General features: G+C 43.8%; 11 protein-coding genes across 11 annotated transcripts in view; 3 read left to right on the top strand and 8 right to left on the bottom strand.

Annotated features, from left to right (window-relative positions):
- Window positions 1-339: 339 nt before the first annotated feature.
- Window positions 340-879, bottom strand: O0I10_008832 (uncharacterized protein; the record flags this gene model as incomplete). The annotated part of the gene is made up of 1 exon (XM_058488833.1): window positions 340-879. The coding sequence occupies one exon, from the start codon at window positions 877-879 to the stop codon at window positions 340-342; it is 540 nt and encodes a 179-aa protein (XP_058340459.1).
- A 3,738-nt stretch (window positions 880-4,617) lies between these two features.
- Window positions 4,618-6,141, top strand: O0I10_008831 (uncharacterized protein; the record flags this gene model as incomplete). The annotated part of the gene is made up of 3 exons (XM_058488832.1): window positions 4,618-5,069; window positions 5,134-5,245; window positions 5,311-6,141. The coding sequence occupies 3 exons, from the start codon at window positions 4,618-4,620 to the stop codon at window positions 6,139-6,141; spliced, it is 1,395 nt and encodes a 464-aa protein (XP_058340458.1).
- Window positions 6,142-6,418: 277 nt separating this feature from the next.
- On the bottom strand, window positions 6,419-6,858 carry O0I10_008830 (uncharacterized protein; the record flags this gene model as incomplete). The annotated part of the gene is made up of 2 exons (XM_058488831.1): window positions 6,419-6,585; window positions 6,660-6,858. 2 exons carry the CDS (start codon window positions 6,856-6,858, stop codon window positions 6,419-6,421), a joined length of 366 nt encoding a protein of 121 aa, XP_058340457.1.
- Window positions 6,859-7,274: 416 nt separating this feature from the next.
- O0I10_008829 (uncharacterized protein) lies at window positions 7,275-8,000 on the top strand (the record flags this gene model as incomplete). Its single annotated transcript, XM_058488830.1, has 6 exons — window positions 7,275-7,296; window positions 7,351-7,374; window positions 7,449-7,585; window positions 7,641-7,707; window positions 7,780-7,872; window positions 7,933-8,000. The coding sequence occupies 6 exons, from the start codon at window positions 7,275-7,277 to the stop codon at window positions 7,998-8,000; spliced, it is 411 nt and encodes a 136-aa protein (XP_058340456.1).
- Window positions 8,001-9,128: 1,128 nt separating this feature from the next.
- O0I10_008828 (uncharacterized protein) lies at window positions 9,129-10,396 on the bottom strand (the record flags this gene model as incomplete). The annotated part of the gene is made up of 6 exons (XM_058488829.1): window positions 9,129-9,459; window positions 9,518-9,627; window positions 9,696-9,805; window positions 9,883-10,119; window positions 10,177-10,261; window positions 10,334-10,396. The coding sequence occupies 6 exons, from the start codon at window positions 10,394-10,396 to the stop codon at window positions 9,129-9,131; spliced, it is 936 nt and encodes a 311-aa protein (XP_058340455.1).
- Window positions 10,397-10,794: 398 nt separating this feature from the next.
- Window positions 10,795-13,444, bottom strand: O0I10_008827 (uncharacterized protein; the record flags this gene model as incomplete). Its single annotated transcript, XM_058488828.1, has 5 exons — window positions 10,795-10,998; window positions 11,052-11,771; window positions 11,842-12,186; window positions 12,249-13,278; window positions 13,383-13,444. 5 exons carry the CDS (start codon window positions 13,442-13,444, stop codon window positions 10,795-10,797), a joined length of 2,361 nt encoding a protein of 786 aa, XP_058340454.1.
- A 514-nt stretch (window positions 13,445-13,958) lies between these two features.
- O0I10_008826 (uncharacterized protein) lies at window positions 13,959-15,011 on the top strand (the record flags this gene model as incomplete). Its single annotated transcript, XM_058488827.1, has 3 exons — window positions 13,959-14,330; window positions 14,398-14,673; window positions 14,733-15,011. 3 exons carry the CDS (start codon window positions 13,959-13,961, stop codon window positions 15,009-15,011), a joined length of 927 nt encoding a protein of 308 aa, XP_058340453.1.
- A 52-nt stretch (window positions 15,012-15,063) lies between these two features.
- On the bottom strand, window positions 15,064-16,274 carry O0I10_008825 (uncharacterized protein; the record flags this gene model as incomplete). The annotated part of the gene is made up of 2 exons (XM_058488826.1): window positions 15,064-15,590; window positions 15,647-16,274. 2 exons carry the CDS (start codon window positions 16,272-16,274, stop codon window positions 15,064-15,066), a joined length of 1,155 nt encoding a protein of 384 aa, XP_058340452.1.
- A 356-nt stretch (window positions 16,275-16,630) lies between these two features.
- Window positions 16,631-17,721, bottom strand: O0I10_008824 (uncharacterized protein; the record flags this gene model as incomplete). Its single annotated transcript, XM_058488825.1, has 4 exons — window positions 16,631-17,273; window positions 17,329-17,402; window positions 17,466-17,505; window positions 17,558-17,721. The coding sequence occupies 4 exons, from the start codon at window positions 17,719-17,721 to the stop codon at window positions 16,631-16,633; spliced, it is 921 nt and encodes a 306-aa protein (XP_058340451.1).
- A 736-nt stretch (window positions 17,722-18,457) lies between these two features.
- O0I10_008823 (uncharacterized protein) lies at window positions 18,458-20,259 on the bottom strand (the record flags this gene model as incomplete). Its single annotated transcript, XM_058488824.1, has 9 exons — window positions 18,458-18,750; window positions 18,820-18,870; window positions 18,946-19,240; window positions 19,303-19,439; window positions 19,508-19,582; window positions 19,651-19,876; window positions 19,936-20,009; window positions 20,084-20,117; window positions 20,212-20,259. 9 exons carry the CDS (start codon window positions 20,257-20,259, stop codon window positions 18,458-18,460), a joined length of 1,233 nt encoding a protein of 410 aa, XP_058340450.1.
- Window positions 20,260-22,282: 2,023 nt separating this feature from the next.
- O0I10_008822 (uncharacterized protein) overlaps window positions 22,283-22,572 on the bottom strand; it is a gene marked incomplete at both ends in the record, with an annotated part of 424 nt that continues 134 nt past the window's right edge. Inside the window, 2 exons of the mRNA XM_058488823.1 lie at window positions 22,283-22,394; window positions 22,458-22,563. Of these exons, the coding sequence (XP_058340449.1) occupies window positions 22,283-22,394; window positions 22,458-22,563 (218 nt within the window). The remainder of the gene's footprint in view (window positions 22,395-22,457; window positions 22,564-22,572) is intronic.

The following is a 22,572-nucleotide window of genomic DNA, read 5'->3' as shown; positions in this document are numbered from 1 at the left end:
AACCTTGTCGTCACTTTTGGTAAATCAGAACGGTGTCAGTTGCCCCAATAAACGGGCTATAATCGCTCCATTGTCTTCTTTTTTCTCTTTTGCCACCCAACCCACCCAATATCACATGTTGAAGAATATCTGTGTGTGGGAAACATCGAAAACGAAACACGTCGGATCTGTCATGCTAGAGACAAAAAAAGGCATTACACATTATTGTTATTAACCAATGAAAGCTATTTGGGATATAGAACACAAAGAAGGTCGATGCAAGGAGCGTTGGATGCAAAGCAAAGAATGATAGAAGAGAGAAAGGAATATGAGTAAGGGGGGATAATATCATCATCATCATTAGGCAAAAAAGAAGATGAATACGGCTGATGCTGTGGATAGAGCCAACAATAGCACGTTGGGCAGATTGATACCAGCCGCATTGTAATGAAGCATGATGGGACGTGATCGTAAGCGTAAATCTTCGTAAAAGTATGTATCAGCTTCGCACGTAACCGTCAAATAGATAAGCTGAGGTGCTTCTTCGATTTCGGTGCCATTGTCAAAAGTTTTTTTGACTGATAATCCACCAGGCACTTTCCAATCATACGACGCGGTATACGTAAAGTTGAGCTGAAAGCCGGTCGAGTTGCCACCAGGAATCTCGTGATCAGTGGTGATATTTTGAAGAAGCTGCGTTGCCGAAGCGTCTTGCCACAACGATAAGTCGACACTGTAATTACCCGTACCCATATTCTGATACGTGTATTCGATGGTGATGTGGTCGCCAGGAGTTACGGTGGCATTGTATTCAGGAACGGAGATGTGAGGACCCACTTGCGCAAATGTTTGATGAAATGAGAGGATTGCCACCGCAATAAGGAATAAATAGGAAAGCATGTTGAGACAACAACAGCTATAATGAAAGAAGGGAAAAGATTGTAAAGGAGAGAAACAAATGAACAGCCCTAGTAGGGTCTCGATGCTGATTTTTCTTTTTGGCATGTACCTCCACCAGCATTGGTGTTGTGTGCCTCTCGAATAAAGAGCATATGGGGAAATGTTACACACAACACGTTTTATTTTTGGAAGGCAACAAAGGGTACAAGGATGCTATAGTAAGAAGGACAAGAAAAAAGAAGCCTAGAACGCGTCTGCAAGGTGTAATAGGGTTCATATCCAGAATCAACAACCCATTTGTCTCTTGACGTTTGCCGTAGTATATGCAGGGAGCCTTCTTATAGCTGGCGGATCAGAATGAAAAAGGAGAACAGCGTGGCTAGAACAAGGTCGGGCGGTGAATCATTGCTTGCACGAGAATTAGAAACGAGCACTGATGGTGCATTTTGGTTACAAAAAGTTTATTAAGGCAAGCAGCAGCGGTTGCACCTAATGAAGCCCCCATTGGCGGTACATTTTGTCTGTTTCAAAGGTGGCTAGCCATGTCATCCAAGTTGGGTTTTACATAGAAATCGACATGGTAACCTAGCAACAGATAAATAAAGTCATGCAAGCAATGGTTGCGTTGTTGGATCATGCTTAAGACACTGAGCGAACTTGTAAGCATCCATGGCTGTTTACTAGGAAGTCGTTAAATCATCACCATGGGAGTTGGGGGTGGTTACCCTGCTGTTTGCACCATGTCAATTTCAGCACCCGACGTAGATCATGGCACCAAAGCCAACTTTTGCAGATGCTTCAAGGGGAGATAGCTATATCGAAAGTAGCAAGGTAGCGTGTATGAGTAATGACTCATCAAGCAGCATCATCAGGCTTTACCTTTCTATAAGGATCCAATATCACGATGAGGACGACGACAACAATGAGAGCAGGACCCTATGAATGACCGCAAAGATCAGCACTTATTCACAAAGCTTGCAAGAAATGGGATACGTACAAAGCCTTGGAAACTTGATCTTGTAAGCAATCGAAATGGTATGATAGAGAAAAGAGAGATGTGGGAGTATGGTGAGCGGCAACAACATCCTTTTATTGTGATGTGCATTGTGGGCGTGGTTACTTTCGTGTGTTGGGGATGATGCATTGATAAATTGATGCATGAGCTGATAAAGTGATGGGGTGCATATACCAGCAATAAGTCTGAGGAGCCTAGTGCAATGTTGTTTATGCATCATACATCGGCCAAAATAGGGTAGGTAACAAGAAATCTATCAACGAAATTAATAACTTGTACGCATAATGCACATCCCCACTATTATGAAGGTGACATCTATGTTATCAACTTACTTTTCATATTGGTATGCGTGTTCGATAAGCAGCGAGAATGATCGGATCATGGGAACACGGCAAATCCAAAACCGTTGGGATAATATACGAAGAGTGCAAGTACTCTACCTCGACCAAGCGAGCCAACCTTTTATTTTTTCTCAGTTCCTATGGCGCCAGAAGGGGAACCCACCCACAACTCCCATGGTGGTGATTTAACGGCTTCCAAGAACAAAAGGACATATGGGACATGTCACGTGTAAAGTTGGTTTCGGAACATGAAAGATGGCCCCTTCACTTAATGATGTGGTAAGAGTTGCCAGCCATCAAGAGCTATGCGTGCATCATTTACAATCATCCAAGGCACTGAGAATTGATAGCATATAGTATAAGGAGATTCCTGGCTGATAGAATAAGATGCTTGACATCGAAAAGAGAAAATGAGTGTTGCCATGACGCAGCTTGATGTACGTCGTGGTGGTGGGTATTATGGTCACAAGCTGCATCAAGGTGTGATGGGTCATGCTATAGCCAAACCCGAGGTTCATGGTAGTGATAAAAGTTTCACCATAGCTATGGATCGATAGAAAATTACATGGACCAATGACGAAAAACAGTGGGTCATATGATCATTTTGTTTGACGAGTAGTTCCAGGGTCCAAGGGAGGAGATTATTTTGTTTCTAATCCAATGACTTAGGCTATCAAGGCGGATTCCTGCCTGAAGCATGTTTGAATACGTCCATATGGTATGAGAGGCTGATGATGGTATTGCTCATTATGAAAAAGTGAATCCATACCACATAATGATCCAAGGAGTATCTCAATTTTAAATGGAATGATGAGGTACACAAGCATTCAAGGATATCGGTAAAAGGCTGCTAGTTCTAATCCCGCACCAACAGGAGTTTTGTGATACACATGGTAGCAGGAATCCCAATTCTCATTTTTCCGGCTGCATGGTGCACTTGTAGACATCAGGTGAGCACTCACGGTGCTGTGTTATCAAGCACATGGCAATGCATACATGTTACCGAGATAACGGTATCGAGTACACTTCTCACGCTATGACGGTGTTTAGTACAAGTGGATGACAACAAAGGGCCCAAGGATATTTTTAGGTCAGCCAAATAGTTGCGTGTAGTATGGAAGCTTAGGAGGAGAAAAAGACAAAGAAATTAATGTGTCATTTCATTTGTGTGGCTTTCTTGTCTCCGTCGGCGCTACTTTTATGTACGATTCCGGGTTGGTTTGTTTTTCCAAACCCACCGGGGTTAATTGATGGTGGACCCGTACGCAAATTATGTAATGTCTCACTTCCCAAACAATGATTGTTTGAGTCTGCAAGGTTCCTGAAAAGTAGTAGTCGTCATCACATTCCTACACATTTACATGCATAGAGACAACACCACAGCTATGGCGTCATTCTTGACCTCTCCACTGTGCATGATGCAGCTATGGCACGTGGTACATGAGGCGCAATCACAACCTCCATATACCTTTTTTACCCTCCAAAATAAAGACACTCGGCAAAACCAATGCAAAGGGTCAGGGAGTAAAAAGGAGACAAGCAAGCAAAAAGAATCATTCAAGGTTGTACGAAACCACGCCTTTAGATGCTTTATTCGATTGGTCTGTAAATGGATGATCCTGATGCTGAACGATAGATAGGCACCCTAAAACAGCGTACTCACGCAGATATCACGTAAAAAAAAAAGAGGTCATGGGCGGGGGACCCCAACCTTAGGATGGTCAGGGTCCATCAGGTCGGATTATGTAAGGCGATGTGAGCTTTACCCTTTCTTTTGGATGTTATTTGCATGCTACGATTTGGATATTTGATATCGAGTATGATCCATTTATTCTCTTTGTTAGATTACAATGTCTATAGTAAGTATCATAAGATGATTATTGTCATCGGCTATTCATTGTGAGTAAAGACGTCAGCGTCAGCGGCTCCTTAAAGGGAAAGTGACCCCGCTCGATATCGACCCCACCAAGGGTCCGCTGGAAAGGGTCGTTTTTTCCGACGATAGAAACCATGTGCTATTGGCTCAATCCGAAACCTACCATATCACAGCGCCCACACAACACACATACACACGGCACCCAACCCACACCATCTCCATCATTCCTCGGTATAAGAGTGTGCGATTGAGAATCCTTTTTTCTTTCTTTTTCCTTTTTCTCTTTTTCTTCTTGGATTTACCTTTGTGTGTGTACTTCTTTTATACCATCTCTACTCACATACACAACCATTGTATACACACACCCACATTCTTCCTATCGTTCTTTTTGTTCTATACATATCCCCATCATCCACCCCACCCCTTCATCCCCTTTCTGGGCAAATAAGAAGCATAACAACAATTAGAGTTGACCCACATCTTTATTGTGTGACGAAATTTGAATCATGACTGACGCAGCCGATGCACTCTTTCAAAACCTGGAAAGCACTTTCCTCTTGTCCAAGGACGGTCTTGCACCTATCATTAATGGCTTCTTGTGCGAGTTCAAGCATGGTCTCAAGACACCTTCAAAAGGTTTAGCCACCATGATCCCTTCGTTCGTTACCAGGTTACCCAACGGCACTGAAACGGGCACATTTCTGTCACTCGATCTCGGTGGTACGAATCTACGCATCTCGGCTGTGGAATTGCTGGGCAATGGCAAGGTCCGAGTAAGCGAGCTCAAGCAATCGCCATCCCATGAGCTCAAGACGGGTCCTGGTGCTGCATTTTTCGATTGGATTGCCGATGCCGTGAAGGAGCTGGTCACTTCCAAGGCACGTCATTTGTTCTCCGAGGCACAAGTATCTGGTAAAGAGACGCTTTCACTTGGTGTGTGCTGGAGTTTCCCTGTCGAGTAAGTTGAAAAAGTGTCTATGCACACGAACGAACAGTATAAGCTCATCATTTTATTATCTCAGCCAAACAGGTGTGGATCGTGGCACCATGTTACGCATGGGCAAAGGTTTTACCTTACAAGGCATCGAAGGCAAAGATTTAGCTGACATGTTCCATCAAGCATTTGAACGCAAGGTAAGAAAAAGTTGTATAAAAGAGTGTGTGTTGACATGGCATGCTTATTGGATGATCCTTGATAGTCTTTGAACGTGCGTGTAAGTGCCATCTTGAATGACACAGTGGGAACCCTTGTGGCGCATGCATACGCCAACCCCAAGGCACGTATGGGCTTGATCTTTGCCACTGGTCTCAATGCAGCATACCCTGAAAAGATGGAATTGATTGAAAAGTTGGATCCTGAGATGCGTGCTTCCTATCCTCCCAATACTGAAATGCTCATCAACACCGAGATTGACATTTTCGGCAGCGACAAGTACTTGCCACTGACAAAGTATGATCGTATCCTTGACGCTAGTCACAATCAACCTGGTTTCCAAAGCTATGAAAAGATGTTGTCAGGTGCCTACTTGGGTGAACTTGTCCGCCTAATCGCTTTGGATTTCATCAAGACCGGTGCTCTCTTTGATGGTGTTGTCCCAGAAGGTTTTGGTGAAGCATGGTCTTTCCCTACTGCTACTATGAGTGCATTGGAAGCAAAACCACTCTCGCCAGCATCCCTTGAATCTACTGTAGAAGTCCTCAGCAAGTACCATTTTGTCACCACGCCCACCTTACAGGATATGGCCATCCTTACTCGCATTTGTCGTATTGTTGCTTCTCGCAGCGCTGCTCTTGCCTCGGTTGCTATTATCTCCACCCTCATGCAACAAAATCTTCACACAAGCTCGGGCGACATTGTTGTTGGTGTCAATGGATCCACCTATGAATTCTATCCCCACATGGAAGAACGTGTTCGTCGCTCACTTGAAGAATGGTTTGGAAAGGAAATTGCTAGTCGCATCAAGCTTGAAATCGCTCGTGACGGTGGAAGTATTGGTGGTGCTCTTGTTGCTATGCTTTACAGTAACTAGGACAACCAACACACATCCTCTCTCTTTCTCTATTTCACTTTTTCCTATTACCCTCATCCACATTCACCCACCACCCTCTCCCCCCATTACAGACATCCTTTTGATATACAAGCATGGGACACATGTTGAGTCTTTGTTTCCATCCGCCCTCTTTTTTGTCCTGCTCCTCCCAATTCTCTCTTGTAGATAGACACCTTTTTCTTATTTATCAATTTTTTATGTACTATTCCTAAGCGTACAAACGCTTCAATACAACGTTGCAATGATGTATCCTCTTTTAACGATAACTTGTGCAGTAACGTGCTGGAAGCATCCATCCCCACATTTTGACCGCCACGTTGAAAAAGAACCGATGTTGACCAAGAATGGTGCCTATGGATACAATCATCACCGTATAGACCACCAACTCCAAAAAGAAGAAAAGGACATAGTAAAGCCAACGAGCTATGGATATAATCAATGCATGAGTGACACACCTACAAACATCTATACGCTCATCTACTACTACTACTACTCACCCATAGTGGTTCCAAAGATATGCTCCAAAATAAACCGAGTAACAGCAACACTCGACGATCCCGTTACAGCAAAGATGCAGATTCGCCAGATCCAAATGAGCGTCGTCCAAATGACATTGCGTTTATTGGTCGAGTCGCGTAAAAGGGGTTGTTGTTGTCGTGCTTCTACACCACCACCCTGCTCCAAATCGTCATGCATGATTATCAGATAAAGAGAACAAAGAGACAAAAGAACCCGATCATCCGACCCAATAAGCAAATCTAGCGCGTTTAACACCAAATGATTGGTGGGTGCTTTGCTGTAACCTTAGAATGCCATAATCGATATTGCAAGTCTATATTTGATGGATGCTGGGAAGGAAAAGTGGTGTCATAATGAGACTATTATTGAAACCATGATAGCATTCAGCCACATTATGTTGAGTATGAGGATTCCCGGTAGCCATAGCAACATGCAATGAGTAGCTTACCAGAAACTCATCCCTCTTTTAAGCATCGCATTAATATGTGTCATGTGCCTCTCTCTCCATCGTTGTTTAATCCCAATCGTCTGACATGAATTTCGAGCCAATCCCTTTTAATGCATGTTGCTCTTTCTTTCACTCGGCCTTGAAAATGTCTTCAGCCAGTATCATGCGTAAGTACATCCATCCCTTTCTTTATCTATATTCCTTCTCATCTTCTTTTATAGAACAAGCCCTTGGCTTTGTACTCGGTATGCAATCCTTTTATTTGAACTCTTCTACATACAACGTGTATCTATCCCAGACTGACAAGGCGTGGATCTAGTGGCCATATGTTGGGGTTCAACCAATCCATTGATCAAAGCAGGCACCAAAGGCCTTGATACAGTGACAGCAAAGCATCCAGAAGGTGGCATGAAGCGTTGGTTGGCTGAACAAAAGTACCTCTTTACGCGATGGCAGGTAATCACCGTCGACAGGATACGATGGGTGACAATGGGCTAATGTCCTTGCATAGTATGTTCTCCCATTGGCATTGAATTTGAGTGGATCGGTCGTCTACTATTATACCCTTGGTCAATCAGGTATGTGTACTCCATGAGAGTAGGCTGTTGTTTGCTGTGGGTGGGTTGCCTGGCTCATACACCCGCCTATAGAAATGTCACTTGCAGTGCCCATCACCAATTCGTTGACGTTCATATTTTCACTGTTCACTGGTTTATTACTTGGAGAAGAGCTTGGAGGAAAAGGTAAAGGGATCAAGGAAACAAGGTTGCTAGGATATAGGTTGACATTTGTACATTGGATAGATACTTGGCTTGGCATGGTACTCGTGATTGCAGGTGTTCTTATATGTGTAGCTAGCAAATCTGGATAATCAATACACGAGATACTACATGTTGGAGACCGTTGTCATGTGACATGGGTTGTTGTTGGATTCATCATCGATACAAGCCTGGGCAATCACTGTTGAAAAAGATATACGTTGTGTGAGGAAACGATCGGGGATCACCATAAAAATGACATACCGGGTCTTATGGGTAAAGGAACCACAAACGCAACATTGAGCGCAACCAGCGTTGATAGGACTGAAAATGGTTGGTTTTACTTGTTGGATCATGGTGGATAGCGGGATGATGTTCATGGCTATGGTGTGGTTTGAGTGAGTCCTCTTATATAGTCATCATGTTGTTCACACGCACATAGCATACATTCTTCTTGCCTTTTTTACACCAACTAAGCTATTCATTCGAATTTGCGCAAACAAGCGGACTTGCTCCGTATGGACCATCATAATTTGTTTGTGTGTATTCTTGTGTGATTGTCCATCCTTTTGCTACACCTACGACGCAAATACGACCCATTCAAACATTCTTGACAGCTTGCTAATGTATGAGACTGTGTCACGGTAATCTTGTGAATGAACCATAGGAATGTTTCAGATCAAATTTATGTAAGATGTGTATCTACGTGAGCTATTAAGAGTAAGCGAAAGGGGATGATGATTGAATACATACCAGCAATATACAAAGCGGGCAATGTCGTGAATCTATTCGGTCACAGCACATCATCATCCACATGGTGCTGCTGATCACACTATTTCGTCTTGCTAGCGTGGGGTAAGAGTGGAGCAAGAAGCGGGTGATGAGACAAAGTTGACGACAAATGTTTTCTTTTCTCCTCCTCACAACGTGTTTCAAAAACGTGGGGATGAGCGGATTACATTTGTCCATACCTCGAATCATCAGATGATACATAGTTGTTGCAACATTTAAATGCTCATGTGAGCAACTAGATCTTCATGTACCACGTTTACAATGATCGGATCGGTTAATATTGAAAGCTGTTTATGACGCAATGTATACACTGACAACACAATAATAATAACATTTCCTTCTCAAAACACTCTTTTGACATATTGTGCAACATCTTTAACACATGAATGAAGGATCGAAAAGACAATTCCGAAAACGTATCATATTCCGAAAGGTACAAAGGGAAGTATTTACAATTTGGATTCGGGTGTTTCCTTGTGCAAGACGGCATAGCCATTGCTGAGAACGATGCGATCACCAACCTTGGCGACGAAAATAACACCATCGGTCTTTGGTTCAGGGCCTTCCACCTTCCACATATGAATCTCAACGGTTTCACCAGGGAGCACAGGCTTAGCAAAGCGTGCCTTGAAAGACTTGAAACGTAAGCGATCATTATCACCAAAAGCTCTCAGGACCGAATGGGCAGCCTTGCCATAGGTACAAAGGCCATGAAGGATGGGTCTTTCAAAGCCTACCATGGGTGCCAAGTTGACATCCGCATGCAAAGGATTAAAGTCACTATGATGATGAAAGGATGAGCATCTCATATACAAGTATATGCCTATGTCCTATTTACCCAGAAAGACGGAAGAGCAATGCTTGATTACGAGCAGTGTCGAACTTATCCACAACATCGGCGGGTCGATTAGGAGGTGTATACTTGATGGTCTTTGGTCCTTTGGGTCCCTACAACGACAAGGATACGGTTGCCATGTCAACGACTTGATGATCTTTTTACCGACGGTATTACTTACATTCCATCCACCATATCCACGAACAAACATTTGGCTTCCCATGCTGCAATAATGTACACCATCCTTTTCGCCATAGAGATCCAGCACTGAATCCATGACCATGCCTGAGCCTAATTTTCACATGTTAGATTCCACTTGCTTGGGGGTCATGTGATTGTAAATGCAAAAAGAGGAGTGTGGGATTTACCTTTGTCATACACACCACGGCAAGTCTTGACTGCTCTAAAACGGCCACCTTCAACAGGGAATGGGTTGATGACTTCGATGCTCTGTTCGCCATGCACCATCTTGTTAATGTCCCACTCGGGCATGCCTGGCAATGGACCACCTGCATGCCAGCGTTCGGCAAAGTCGACGACATCCCAGTGATCGCCCTTGATCAACAAGCATAGCGGATACGTTGGCAAAGGACCAAAATCTTGTTCTGCAAGAAGACGTTGTGTATTAGAGGTAGATTCAAAAAGTCCCTATTTCGTCGTACCATTCTCATAGAGCCATCGCAACTCAGTTTCAGGAACACCAATCGACAATGCATACAACAAGTAATCGCGACGAGTGCATGCCACCTTTTATATACATGTATGTCAGTACATCATGGCTGATCATGGATGGGTGACACTTTGAATTGCTGGGCTTACAAAATCATCAGGGTATCGGTGGCCTACAGCCTTGGACAAGTCCGGTTTGAATCCTTCGGGCATTGTGTGTGTGTGTGTGTGTGTCGATTAGGTAAAGGAAAAAGAGAGTGAGAAACAAAAGAGAAGAATTGCATGTGCGATGTATTCATTTTATTCATGCATAGGGTTACACACACACCACAACCTTCTTTTTACCCCACAAAAATTTAGCATGACATGCTTTTTCATGCGCGTGAACTTGGGAATCATGCGCTTTTATTACTACCTCCATGTTTTCATGATGTGCGTGTTTATTGGATTCCACAGACGTTGTATCTTCTATTGAATAAATATGCATAAGCAAAGGTATAAAACAATGAGGGTGTGCTGTTGTATAGGGATTGTTGAGATATATGGAAAATGCTATACATTGGAGAAAGGGGTATGTATGTTTGTGTGATATGTGTATGTAAAGAGAGAGATTAGAAACCAGCGAGGTTCATCAAGCCATAACCAATGGAGGTGACACATAGCAAGCAAAGCAAGCTGCAAGGAACGCCATTGCGTAAAAAGTCCTTAGTGCTCAAGTATGGCTTGCCAAGCTCATTTTCTTGTGAGACAGCATTCATGTTGGGGAAACCAGAAACGGGTAGTCCCATGGCAATGGAGCAGATGAATACGGTGCCCTAGAGTAGCAGATGTGTTAATTGATGTATGATTCTTGCCAATAAATACCTACCATGACCAATAAACGAGGGTGGGGATCAGTCATTTCAGCACCGACTTCGGCAACAATGGGCAAGATAATAAGAGCTGCCACTGTGTGGCTGATAAAGGTGGCAATCACAACGACCAAAAGACTAAAGACAATGAGCACTTCAAAGGTGGAGAAACCAGTGACCATATGTTGAATGCTTGTAGCAATGGTGCGCAACAATCCAGAGCTCTCAACAGCCTTGCCAAGCACAGTGCCACCCATAGCCAACATAATAACGGTCCACAAGAAATGGTTAAAGTCGTCCTTGGTAAGCAAACCAGTGCCAAAGAATGCCACCAATGGAATGATGGCAATGATACCCATATCACCAAGCATGCCTTCGAGTGAATGAGCGACACACCATAAAGCGATCGTGACGACCGTGACAAGCATGACAAAGATTTGTGTGCCGGTGATAGGATCTTGAGATGCACGGATGGTATGGATTTGGGAGGTATTCTTTTCAGGTCGATAACTAAAAAGCAGCCATAGCCAAATGATCATGTTGCCAATAATCGATACTGGAATGGAGATAAGGAACCATTGTCCCCAGGATGGTGCAGGATCCATGTTTTGAATGGCAATGATATTTTGGGGCGATGAAATAGGTGATGCAAGTCCACCAAGATTGGATGCAAGGGCAATGCCAATAATCAAACATGACCCAAAGGACGAATCAACAGGGAGGGTGCGTAGAATGGGCTATGGAAAATGTTTGAGTTGTTTGTTTGCTGACATGTGCATTCCATGTGTATGTATGTGTGTAACCTACCTGAATCAATGAAAAGCAAAGCACGGGCGCCGCCACATTACTGATCCACATGCTGGTCACTGTGGCCACAAACATATTGACAAGCAACACGCGACTGGGTCGGGTACCCGCTCGAGACAATACAAATGTTGCCATTGACTTTGCAATTCCAAACTTGCTAAGTGATCCTGCAATGGCAAATCCACCCAAAAGAAGCATGATCACGGATGAAAACATGCCGGAGAATACCACTTTGGCTGCTTCAGGCGCACTAAGACGTTCATGACCATCATCCGCCGATCGCATCACGCCAAGCACCACCACCAAGAGAGGGATGATCATTGCTGTAGCAAATAGCGGCATCACCTATGATGTATCGTACGTATGTAAGTAAGTAAATTATACGCGCACAGACAACAAGTACATACCTCTGTAGCCCACAACATGCTTGCAAAAATGAGAATAGCAAAGCATCGATTCTGCTCAATGTCAGCAAAGAGTTCTGTTTTGAGGAGAATGAAGAAGACCACGAGACATGCAACGAGCCATGCGAGTTGAGAAAGAGTAGAGCGATCCAAATCACCAAAAGGGGTATGAACAAGCTTTCGTTCAGCGACATTGCCCATGTTTTGAACCTTGCGTTCTTGACCGATCATATCTCGCCAAATGGTATTACGCTCCCAAACGATACGATCACGCAAATGAGCCTTCAATTCACGCACTGCATCTTCAACGGTGTCATCTTGGTGAGTCAAAGCGGCATAGCCATGTTCAATGCGTTGGATAGTGGCATTGAGCTTTTGCTTGGTGGCTGTACGAAATGGATATGCCTTGGTGACGTAGTTGCTTGTATAGTAACGCTTGAGTTCGCTGCCCGTAATCTTGTCATACTTTTTGAGAATCTTGGCAAACGCCGTGGCATTTAAGGATACAAAGGACTTCAATTCAGATAATTGCACAAAGAGATCCACAGCATGTCGACGTAATTGTTCTCGCTCATCATCCATGGCACCCATATCAATTCTTGTTGCTTCAGGATCATGGTCTGCCAAGTTTTGTGTTGCAAGCAAGGAGGAGGTGCTATGGGTGCGCTTGTGTTGTTGTTGGCGATTTTGATGGGCTTGTGGTGGATGATCACTATGGGCAGCAGCAACGGGTGTAGTAGTAGTTGTAGTAGTGGAAGAAGCAACCGCTGTGGCCTGAGCCTCGAGATCAATGAGCAAGGTGTCTACAGCATCATAGAGCTCGGTTTCTTTCTTGGAGTAGAAATTGACAATGCGATCCAAGGCACGGTCTAAAGCAGCAATGAAGCGATCATTGTGGCTGGTGGTGTTGTCATTATGATGATGTTGATTGTCCAAGAGAGCCGTTTGTTCATTGGGAATGTCTTCCATGGTAGAGCCAGCAAGGATACGATCCCTTTCGATGGAGTAGACGAGTTTCTTGAGATTGGAATACCTAGATTGTTTCCATTGAAGGGTTTATAAATGAAGAAGGTGAATCATTGATGACAATGTTTGTTTGTGTGCTGTGTGTGTGATGGGATAGTAGCATTTTCTTACGGAACATAGTAGTCAGCCCAATCAGGTACTGCGTTGAATTGAAGCTGGTGGGAAAACTTCATTGCACCAGGAATGGGAAAGAGTAAAGAAGAAAGAGAGAGAGAGAGAGAGAGAAAGGAGGAATGCCAAGGATGGATGAAGATTGGGGGCGATATATGTGCAGCAGCAAGCAGCAGCAGCAGCAGCAGCAGCAGCACTTTACATATAAGATGCTTCTCTTTTTCTTTGACGGGCATTTGTGTGTTGTAAAAAGGGGATATAAACAAGTCTCGAATCATATGATATCAGGAACCTTCGATAGAACAGCCCTCTGGTTTGTAAATGGTGGCACTCATAAAAAAGATGATCGTCCTGGGTCTCGTTCCCCCATCAGATGAGGCTGCAGAAATGTTTATGGCGTACTTTTTTCACCCTGTCCTCACGTGAGGTCATTATTGCAGTTGGTTCCATGCTCTCCTTTGGCCGTGCTGCACTCCTATGTCCATTCAAAGTCAGTAGGCAAGCAGCAGTGCGATGTGTGTGGGGGAGGACAAACCCACCTGATTCATTCATTCGCTCTTTTTGGTACACACACCCATGCCACGCTTATCTCCTGCAGCTGTTTACCGCCACAACTTTGTCATTCCTTGTCGCCATCGCAACCACCCTTTAAAGACAACAACACGAGCTTCTTCTCTTCCAATCGTCCTTGCAGCCAATGAATCTCTCTTGGAATCAGTCCATTCAGCAGGTGTCCCTTGGTGGGCTACCATTGTAGGCTTGACATGCCTTTTGCGATCGAGTTTGACATTGCCCATCGCCGTGTATCAACAACGCAGTATTGGACGCATGATCGAATTGGCACCCATGGTTCAAAGTTGGGGCGAGACACTCAAAACACACGTTACAACTGAAGCGAGAAAAGCTGGATGGGATTATGCACGTTACAACAAGGAACTCCAACGCCAGGTGAGCATGATAGTAGCAACGATGGCAATGATGATGATGGGATAGCTAACAAAGGGGTTGATGATAGTATCGAAGAAAAGTGAATGACATTTACAAGCAATATGGATGTCCTCGTTGGAAGTTATTATCATTGCCCTATGTGCAGATCCCACTCTTTGTATCCATGTCATTGACCATACGCCACATGACCGGGATGCCGCTACCTTGGTATGGACAAGTAGCAGAGAACTCGGCTGACGGGATGAATCATGAAGGCCTTGCATGGTTTACAGACCTTACAGTACCTGACCCAACAATGACATTTCCTCTTTTGATTGGTGCTGGGACCCTGTTGAATGTGGAGGTAACTAGGTTGATAAGGATACAATTGCATATACACACATTACTAACATGATGATATAGTTGAATGCTTGGCTAGCCAAAGATCGAAAAAAGACCCTCACCCAAAAGATCCTCACCAACGCCTTTCGTGTATTGGCAGTCGCCTTTGTACCCATCGCAGCACATGCTCCCATGTCGTTAGGCTTGTATTGGTGCACATCCGCATGGTTCAGTGTGGTTCAGAATGTGGCTTTCCGGATACCCTTGGTACGACAAGTGCTTAAAATGCCTCAATTGACACCACCTAAAAGTAGCAGCATCACAAACAAAAGTATATCCACTAGTACAACAACATCTTGATCATTGATAATATATAAAGAAAAGTTATGGAATGGGAATCTGCTTTATTATCTCAAGTGTTCATGGTGGTGGTGTTGGTTCTTTGCCATGGTTCCACATGACATGTAGGCATATGCCGATGTTTAGGGGCACGTCCTTCATCCATTAAACCCCAAAAAGTAGTAACCTTTTGCCGAGATGAGAATGATGATGGAGGATGATCCTTGAATTCAAACCAGTAATAGGGAACTCCGCGTGCATTTGCTTGACAAACAAATGTATCCAGTAGCATTTGTTGGTTATCAATGGATGGAATGGCATCTTGCAAAGGTTGATCCTCGGGCCCTGTTGGCCATCCTATTTGTTGCACAGGCCTTGGTTGCATATGAGAATGGTTATGATGCTGCCACATCCAATCGGTTGCTTCATCAGCCCGGATCCCGGAAAAGAATGGATGCGAGTTGTTGGCGATCGTTTGTTGTTGAACAAGAAGTTGTTGAATAGACATAGTGGATGGTGTCACTGGAAGAGATGGGTATCCATGCGACGCCATTTGTTCTTGCACTTGCTGAATAAGGGCACTCATTTGCTCGTCACTCACTATATACTCGCTGTGTAAGCCTCTATATACAAATCATGTACTTTGTCACTTTTACCATCACTGCTGCTGCTGCTCACAGATACCCCAATCACATTCTCAGTGCCATGTTCATTTAGCAGGTTCCACAAGGCCTCATATTGCTGTGTATTACTTATGGGGTCGTTTAATGCAAGCATGACACCCATTGGCTGTTGCGTGGTATTGATTAGGCTAATAGCCTCCAACACAAGTGACGTTTTGTCAGCATCATCAGCTTCATTGGCAGCTACTTGCACTCGGATACGGGTGGTCATTTGACTCAGCACTTTAACGTCATCCACCACTTGTTGCAACGAGCTATCATCTTGAATGCGGTAATCAATGCCATAAAATGACTGTGATAGGCGTGCATCGGGCACAATCGTTAAATCCAATGCATGACCTTGCTGTGAGTTGGGTGAATCTCGACCTATTAACACTTGGGGCAACACCACAGACACTGCAGCTACGCCTAGAAAAATGAGAAATATGCAGCATTTCAAACATCGAGAAGCACGTTGCTTGCGTCGTTGTACTAATGTGGTTGTACATGAGGAAAGCGGAGGAGGTGATGATGCTGGATGATAATCAACGGGGGCATGTACGCTTTGTTTTTTATGGATGCTGGTGTGGTCGTCGTCGATGTATTCTGGTTTACTCTGCATCTTTGGACAGTTTGTTTGTAGGACAAAAATGTGAGTTGGAGATGTGTGGATAACATTGTTGTTTCTAAAGGTCCCTTCTTTTACACCACCCCTTGTTTCACCGTGGAGGAATAGCGTGTGTGTGAACAATGAGGAGGGGTTCCAGTATTAAAGCATTTGCAACATGCTCAAGTATGGATTACTAGCAATGGAAAATGAAGAACAAGAAAAAGAAGCCTTCCATGTATGTATGTTCATGCATAAAGTGGCATATGATTCGAGACAACGCATTGCAGAAACATTTGGTGCATTGCATAACGAGAGAGAACACGTTTATATATATCATATATACAGATTTTCTATTATGTACACTAATATTATAGGTTCCCACAAATTGAAAGTTCTCGCATTTCCTGCAACAGCCCATTCACATCTTCTGGCTCGGGTACCTCGAGTGTTTGGAGTGCGTCGTATCCAGCTTGTGCATAATTGGATTCTGATTTAACAAGAGCATCGAACGATGGATCCAAATAGGGCACCCTCAACTCCACAAGCCGTGCAAGATCCTGCACAAGGATAAGGTTGAGTTCTTCGTACATTTCTCGTGCATGATGAGCCTGCTCCTCCATTGTCGGTAGTGCATGGTTACCACCATCGCTCACGGGGCTTGATTTATCAATCATCTTTCGCACCTTGGCTCGTTGTGCATCATAATCCAATGCAAGCTTTTGTCGATGTTTGACAGCTTCTTGTACTGCTGGAAAGTACATACACATCCTCTCGAGTGGTTCCAATATCGTCTTTCGAAATTCGGCATCCAAAGCAAGCCGGGCTTCTTCATCCAACCATATCAATACGTGCATGTAAGCTGTCATAATCCCCTCCGGTGATGATGATGGTGATTGTTGTTCGAATTCGCTTAACGTCTCTGCAATACGTCGCTTGGCTACCGAAATGTCACGCATCGAAGACATCTTGTATCGGGCTTCCTTGTTCAGCCTGAGGATCTTTTTTTCCAGCCTTTCAACATGTTGATCAGCCTAACATCAATCATTCATTTGCTTTGACCACTTACGCTTTATATTGGCCATATTCGATTTTGAATTCTTCATCCACCGTACGGTCAACTATTCCAGTGCGTTGCATGAGCTAACAAATGGCATGAGGTAAGTCTACATTTGCAATCGCTTGTCGCTCCATGGGGGTCATTACCGATGTTCCCGCACGTCCAAGGTTCTTTTTCAAGCCCGATCTATAGTCATGTTGTAGCCATTGTATTGCATTGCTAGATAAAGTCGACTTACATTAAACTCATTTCATGTGCAACGCGAAACAGAGACTGGGATTGAGCACTTGTTGCATGATTTTGTTTTCCAAGACCCGCCATTCCGAAACAACCTGTGTCAGCAAAGACGCTTGCAGATCCATTTCTATTGCTGTATACCGAGAATTGTACTGTCAAGACCATTTGCCCCAACAACCCTCTCACACCTTTGCCTCTCACCACCATATCAGTCTCATCCGCATCAAGGGATGATGACAATACATAGCGAATACGATGATGATAACGAATGCTCAAACGGCATCATCGATCACGACATCTTATTATTTGAGTATGGATGACACCAACAGCAGCAGCAACAACATGAACTGCATTAGTAGGCTTTGTGATTATCTCTCAATGATGGCACATAGACCAAGAATTATTCCAGATAGTTCCAAGCGAAGAAGTAGATGATTTAACATGTGTTTAATAAGGGTGCATCAATCCAATAAGTATGATTTTGCCTCTGTTACTACATAATCAAATCGACGACTGGTACCATGATTAAGCCAATGCTGGGGGTAAAGTGGGAGGGTGGATTGACATCAGTTACGTAAAGACCCATTGATTATTCTAAAGTGGATGAGAAGCTCACAACAACCATGACATGACTGGAAACATGATATGCGGAAGTAAGGCTTTTATTTATAAAGGCGTCTCCCAAAGATTGCGTTAGTAACCATTTCACACAATGTTAAAGAATACACCATATTCTCTTGTGTCTCGACCTCTTCTTGCGTTTCCTCTTCGCTTTTGCATTTGGTGGATATTTCTTGCCGCCTTCTAATAGAGTATTCACCATCTCGTCCAACGCTCTTTGTTTCCCTTGGTAGTTCAAGAAACGCAACGTGTTGAATCGTGAATCATAGCGTCGAAACAATTACGGAAGGACCATACATAGTGCCGTTGTGTATCTGAACAATGATTCATATGAAGATGTTTTGTATGTCGGCAATCTGCTGTAGATCCTTTTCTCAAGACTCTTCACCCTGCGACTCACGACGATGCTCTCCACTTTCATAGGTCCTAGGAAGTCATGAGATGCGGGTAACTTTTTGATGGCTGATGTGAGTGCTTGGTTGTTGGCTTGCACTTTATCCACGTCCTGGTATTTCCCTTGCGTAGTCTCCATCTTAAGGCCATTTTCACCGGGCATCGGACCTTGAAGCATCCCTATGAGCATTATAGTGAGTATGGGTATATGGGTATTGCGTTATGTATCATTAATACGATTGTACATACCGAAAAGGTTGTTGATGGGCCTGTTTGCAACCGACGGGGCCACACCAAGAACTATAATAAAGCGATTGATTGGTACATGAGATGGGTCAACTTGGTATATGAAACTCAAAAGCGGATGGTAACTACCTTGTGGGAATTTTGGGTCAAAAAATGCGACCTTGTCGCACACGAAGGTGTCCTTGGTTGTTGGTGATGGTGGTGATTGCCGTAACTGCTGGTCCAATTCTTCAGCAAGGATACTTGCCTGCTCAGCAGGCCAAGCACCTATTGTGTGTGCCACCGAGAAATGCAACCATGGCACTGGCACAGTCTTGCCAGCGTTGCCGATGTGTTGCTGGAGATGGTCAAGTTTGGGTTCCGCAGTCGATCCCACAACTTTGACAATGATGTAGTTGCTTTCTGGATGCCCTTCTTTGACAATCTACACAAATAAATGCATTTTAGAAGATGATACAGGTGCTCATTTTGTTCAAAAAAATTTACCAATTGTTGTAAGAAGGAGACCAAATGGTCAACCTTCTCTTCGGGGCCTTCCATGACCAAAGCCCGGTCATTCGCAAGCTCAAATACCACTCCCTTGGCAGCTTTCTTCACCTTCGCCATGGTGCTGCTTCCCTCATCTAAAGTGAATATCAATAACAATGAACATGTTATACTTTGCACTAACCCTCCTTTTTAAATGACATACCAAACAATTGCACGAGGTCAGCTTGAGGCCTCCGCCATTTAATCTCTTCTTGATATAGGAGCCGGCCAAGTAGTCCTACCTCACCAAGGTCGCTTTGTGGCTTCCTTCACTTAATCTCCCGCTTGATGAGGGAGTCAGCCAACTGTCCCACGCCGCCACTGGAGTGAAGAAAGGCAGGCAACTCGTGAACGCGGTGCTCCTTTCTGGGTTTTCATGCAACCATTCCAATAATGCCGCCTTGCCCCAAATGTCCGCCGATGAAAGCATTTCGCTAACACAACATGGTCGTCTCCCTCCTAGACAGTACAGTGCAATGACATCCTTGACGTGCTGTGTGATAATGGTAGGAACGCCGAGTGAGAGCCAACACTATATCTATTTCGTAAGTCCACTTGAACGCAACAAATCCCAGAATGGGCATTTTTTACCTTGCAATGCTTCTCATCAACAGCAATCTTGCTTCCAATAACGATATCTCCATCCCATCCATAATGAGCAGCTGCTATATCGTAACTTAGTAACCAAAAAACCTTGCTTTGTAGATGCAATGCTATGCGTACCAATGAAACAACGTACAACAGCGTTCTTGCTTGAGATCAGCAATATCTTGCTGCTGTCACAGGTACCATCATACAACATGTTTAAGCTATAGTAAAAGCAACGTAAGGTACCATCCATAGCATGTTCTCGTCTTGTCAACATACCCGGCCCAAAGTAACAACGAGTTGAGACCTCTCCTTGGTGACAACCATGGAAACAAAAAACACGCCCCCCTTGGATCTTGTATAAACGAGAGAACAGCAAACTACACGTGAACTTTAGTATCTCAACGGCAAACTTGTGTAATAAAGTAATGCAGCGATGGAACGTACACGTCGTGTTGGAATGGAAGCTTGAGTCTTGGGTACATCACGCGCGTATACTTGTTGTCACTGGGGAGTGCCGCCATTGACCACCTGTTCACCCAATGAACGCTGTACAATGAATACAATGCCAGCTTGTTAACGCGTTGTAGTTTGTAAATGGAGACGGAGACACGCTTATCTTGCTATGTCAAGTGGGGGTGGAGAAGAAAGGGCTCTTTGTCGTTCCTCTCATTGTTCCCAATTTTTGCACTCCACGTCATGCGGGCTGTAGTACAATATGCCACCCAATCCAGCTTTTCAGTGCATCGTTGCGAGGTAGCTACATCAAAAAGGACATAATGTGTATATGAATACATGCTTCATCAAGCGAGGTGATTAGGTTTTACCTTTATCAAAAGAGCTAATAAATACCACAATGACAACATGGAAAATGAAAGTACAAGGATAACAATGAAACCTTCACGATCATCACAAATTAGCACATGGATCGCTCACAAAAGGGACTCTCGACCATGATACACACCGAGGGATTTGAAGGTGCTAGCAAAGAATGATATGATGGGAAGAAAAAAGAGACGTGTGCGAGAAAAGCAATGGACGACAACATTCATCTTGTTTATATCTGCACGGTGGGCGTGGGTATTTCTGTGACCACAATGAGTGATAAAATGGGGATTGGGGATGGTGATGAGCTGATAAATTGATGATGAGTCATTACAGAGAGCCTTGGTGCGATTGATTTTGCATGCGTACACCAGGATTTTGATAGACAAGGTGGCAATTTCGCCCATCGTCCAACAATGGCATCATCCAAATCACTTGCTGTGCACAAGTTCCAAGCAATAAGATCTTTTTCAACGATATTTATGTAGGCGTTCCTTTCAAAAAGAAAAGTTTTTGGCATCTTCATTGTCGATAGGCTTAGTACACAAGCGTAAATGTCCCCGCCATCACAGCTCCCGCATGAGGGTGATATAATAATGGCTTCAAAATCCATCCAGCTTGCTACAATTACCGCTGTGAGTGTGTACCTCAATAATACCTATACGTTGGTCAATAGTAACAATACTACTCGAGAATTCACTTGAGCATTAGCCCTGGTGATTAAGCTATCAATGGTTTTACTGTGGCGGGATTGGTATCTATTAGGTCCGTGCATGTCAATGCAGCACGACTGCTGAACTTGTGCAACCAACATATGACTCCCCTCCCAAACTAAAAAAAGCGTAGTATTTATGTATAGATTTATTGTGATATCATAATGAGTAACTTATTCATGGATGGGTGCTGTTTAAGTATCTTCCTAAAAGCAATCATCATCCATGTATGCAGCAACATAGCGACGCGTTTGTGCGACCATCACGTGCAATTTCACTCAGCTACTCACTTTGCTTCTCCTGATCTCGATACCACCCATTAGAAGCAAACAGCTCCATCACGCTTACAGCATAGTTGCTACACAAATGGATGATGATGATGATTGCCTTTTGCGAAGGTACATAAGTAAAACAGCATCCAATAATGAATGTGAGTGTCAAAGTATGTATCACATTTGCATGTAGGAGAAGGTCGAGCTGCATAAACCAATTTGTATTATGTAAACCCACCAGTAACCAATCCAATGATGATGATGATGATGATGATGATGGGGTCACTCATCCTGAAACTCAATGCACGGGATCACTTCACTTTTTCTCTTCTCAAGCTCATCCCACTCCTCCTTATTGTATCACAAAAGCCATATACTTCTTGCATGACCGATAACCGGAACCACCTTTATTATTCCATCTTCGAAGCAATAGTATGTAATCCACAAGCTAGCAATCTCCAAGCGTGTACATAATAAAAGAAACAATGGTTTATTTCATCTAGCAACATTGCCACCCATCGTCGTCTTCATCGTCCGCCATCATTCGTACTCGTACTCGTACTCGGCACCATTCGTCAATCGCCTCGTCACAAATATCCAGAGTGTTTTGCTGATCCACGTCTTTGCTGATCCACATATCCACATATCCACACTAGAAGCATGATACTTTAGCCATCATTCATATTTCAATAGAAACCATAACAATCCCACTTACGATCCACAGTCATCTTGAACACCATGCTTCTTGAAGAGCTGACAGGATTTCAAGCGAACGACAGCACCCACCGGTTGAATACCCAAAAGAATACCCAAAAAGTTTTCTTTACGAC

This window comes from Lichtheimia ornata, assembly GCF_029851405.1.
Source record: "Lichtheimia ornata isolate CBS 291.66 chromosome Unknown scaffold00048, whole genome shotgun sequence".
Lineage (NCBI taxonomy): Eukaryota > Fungi > Mucoromycota > Mucoromycetes > Mucorales > Lichtheimiaceae > Lichtheimia > Lichtheimia ornata.
Note: the sequence above shows the minus strand (reverse complement) of the source record. Positions and strands in the feature narration are given on the sequence as shown.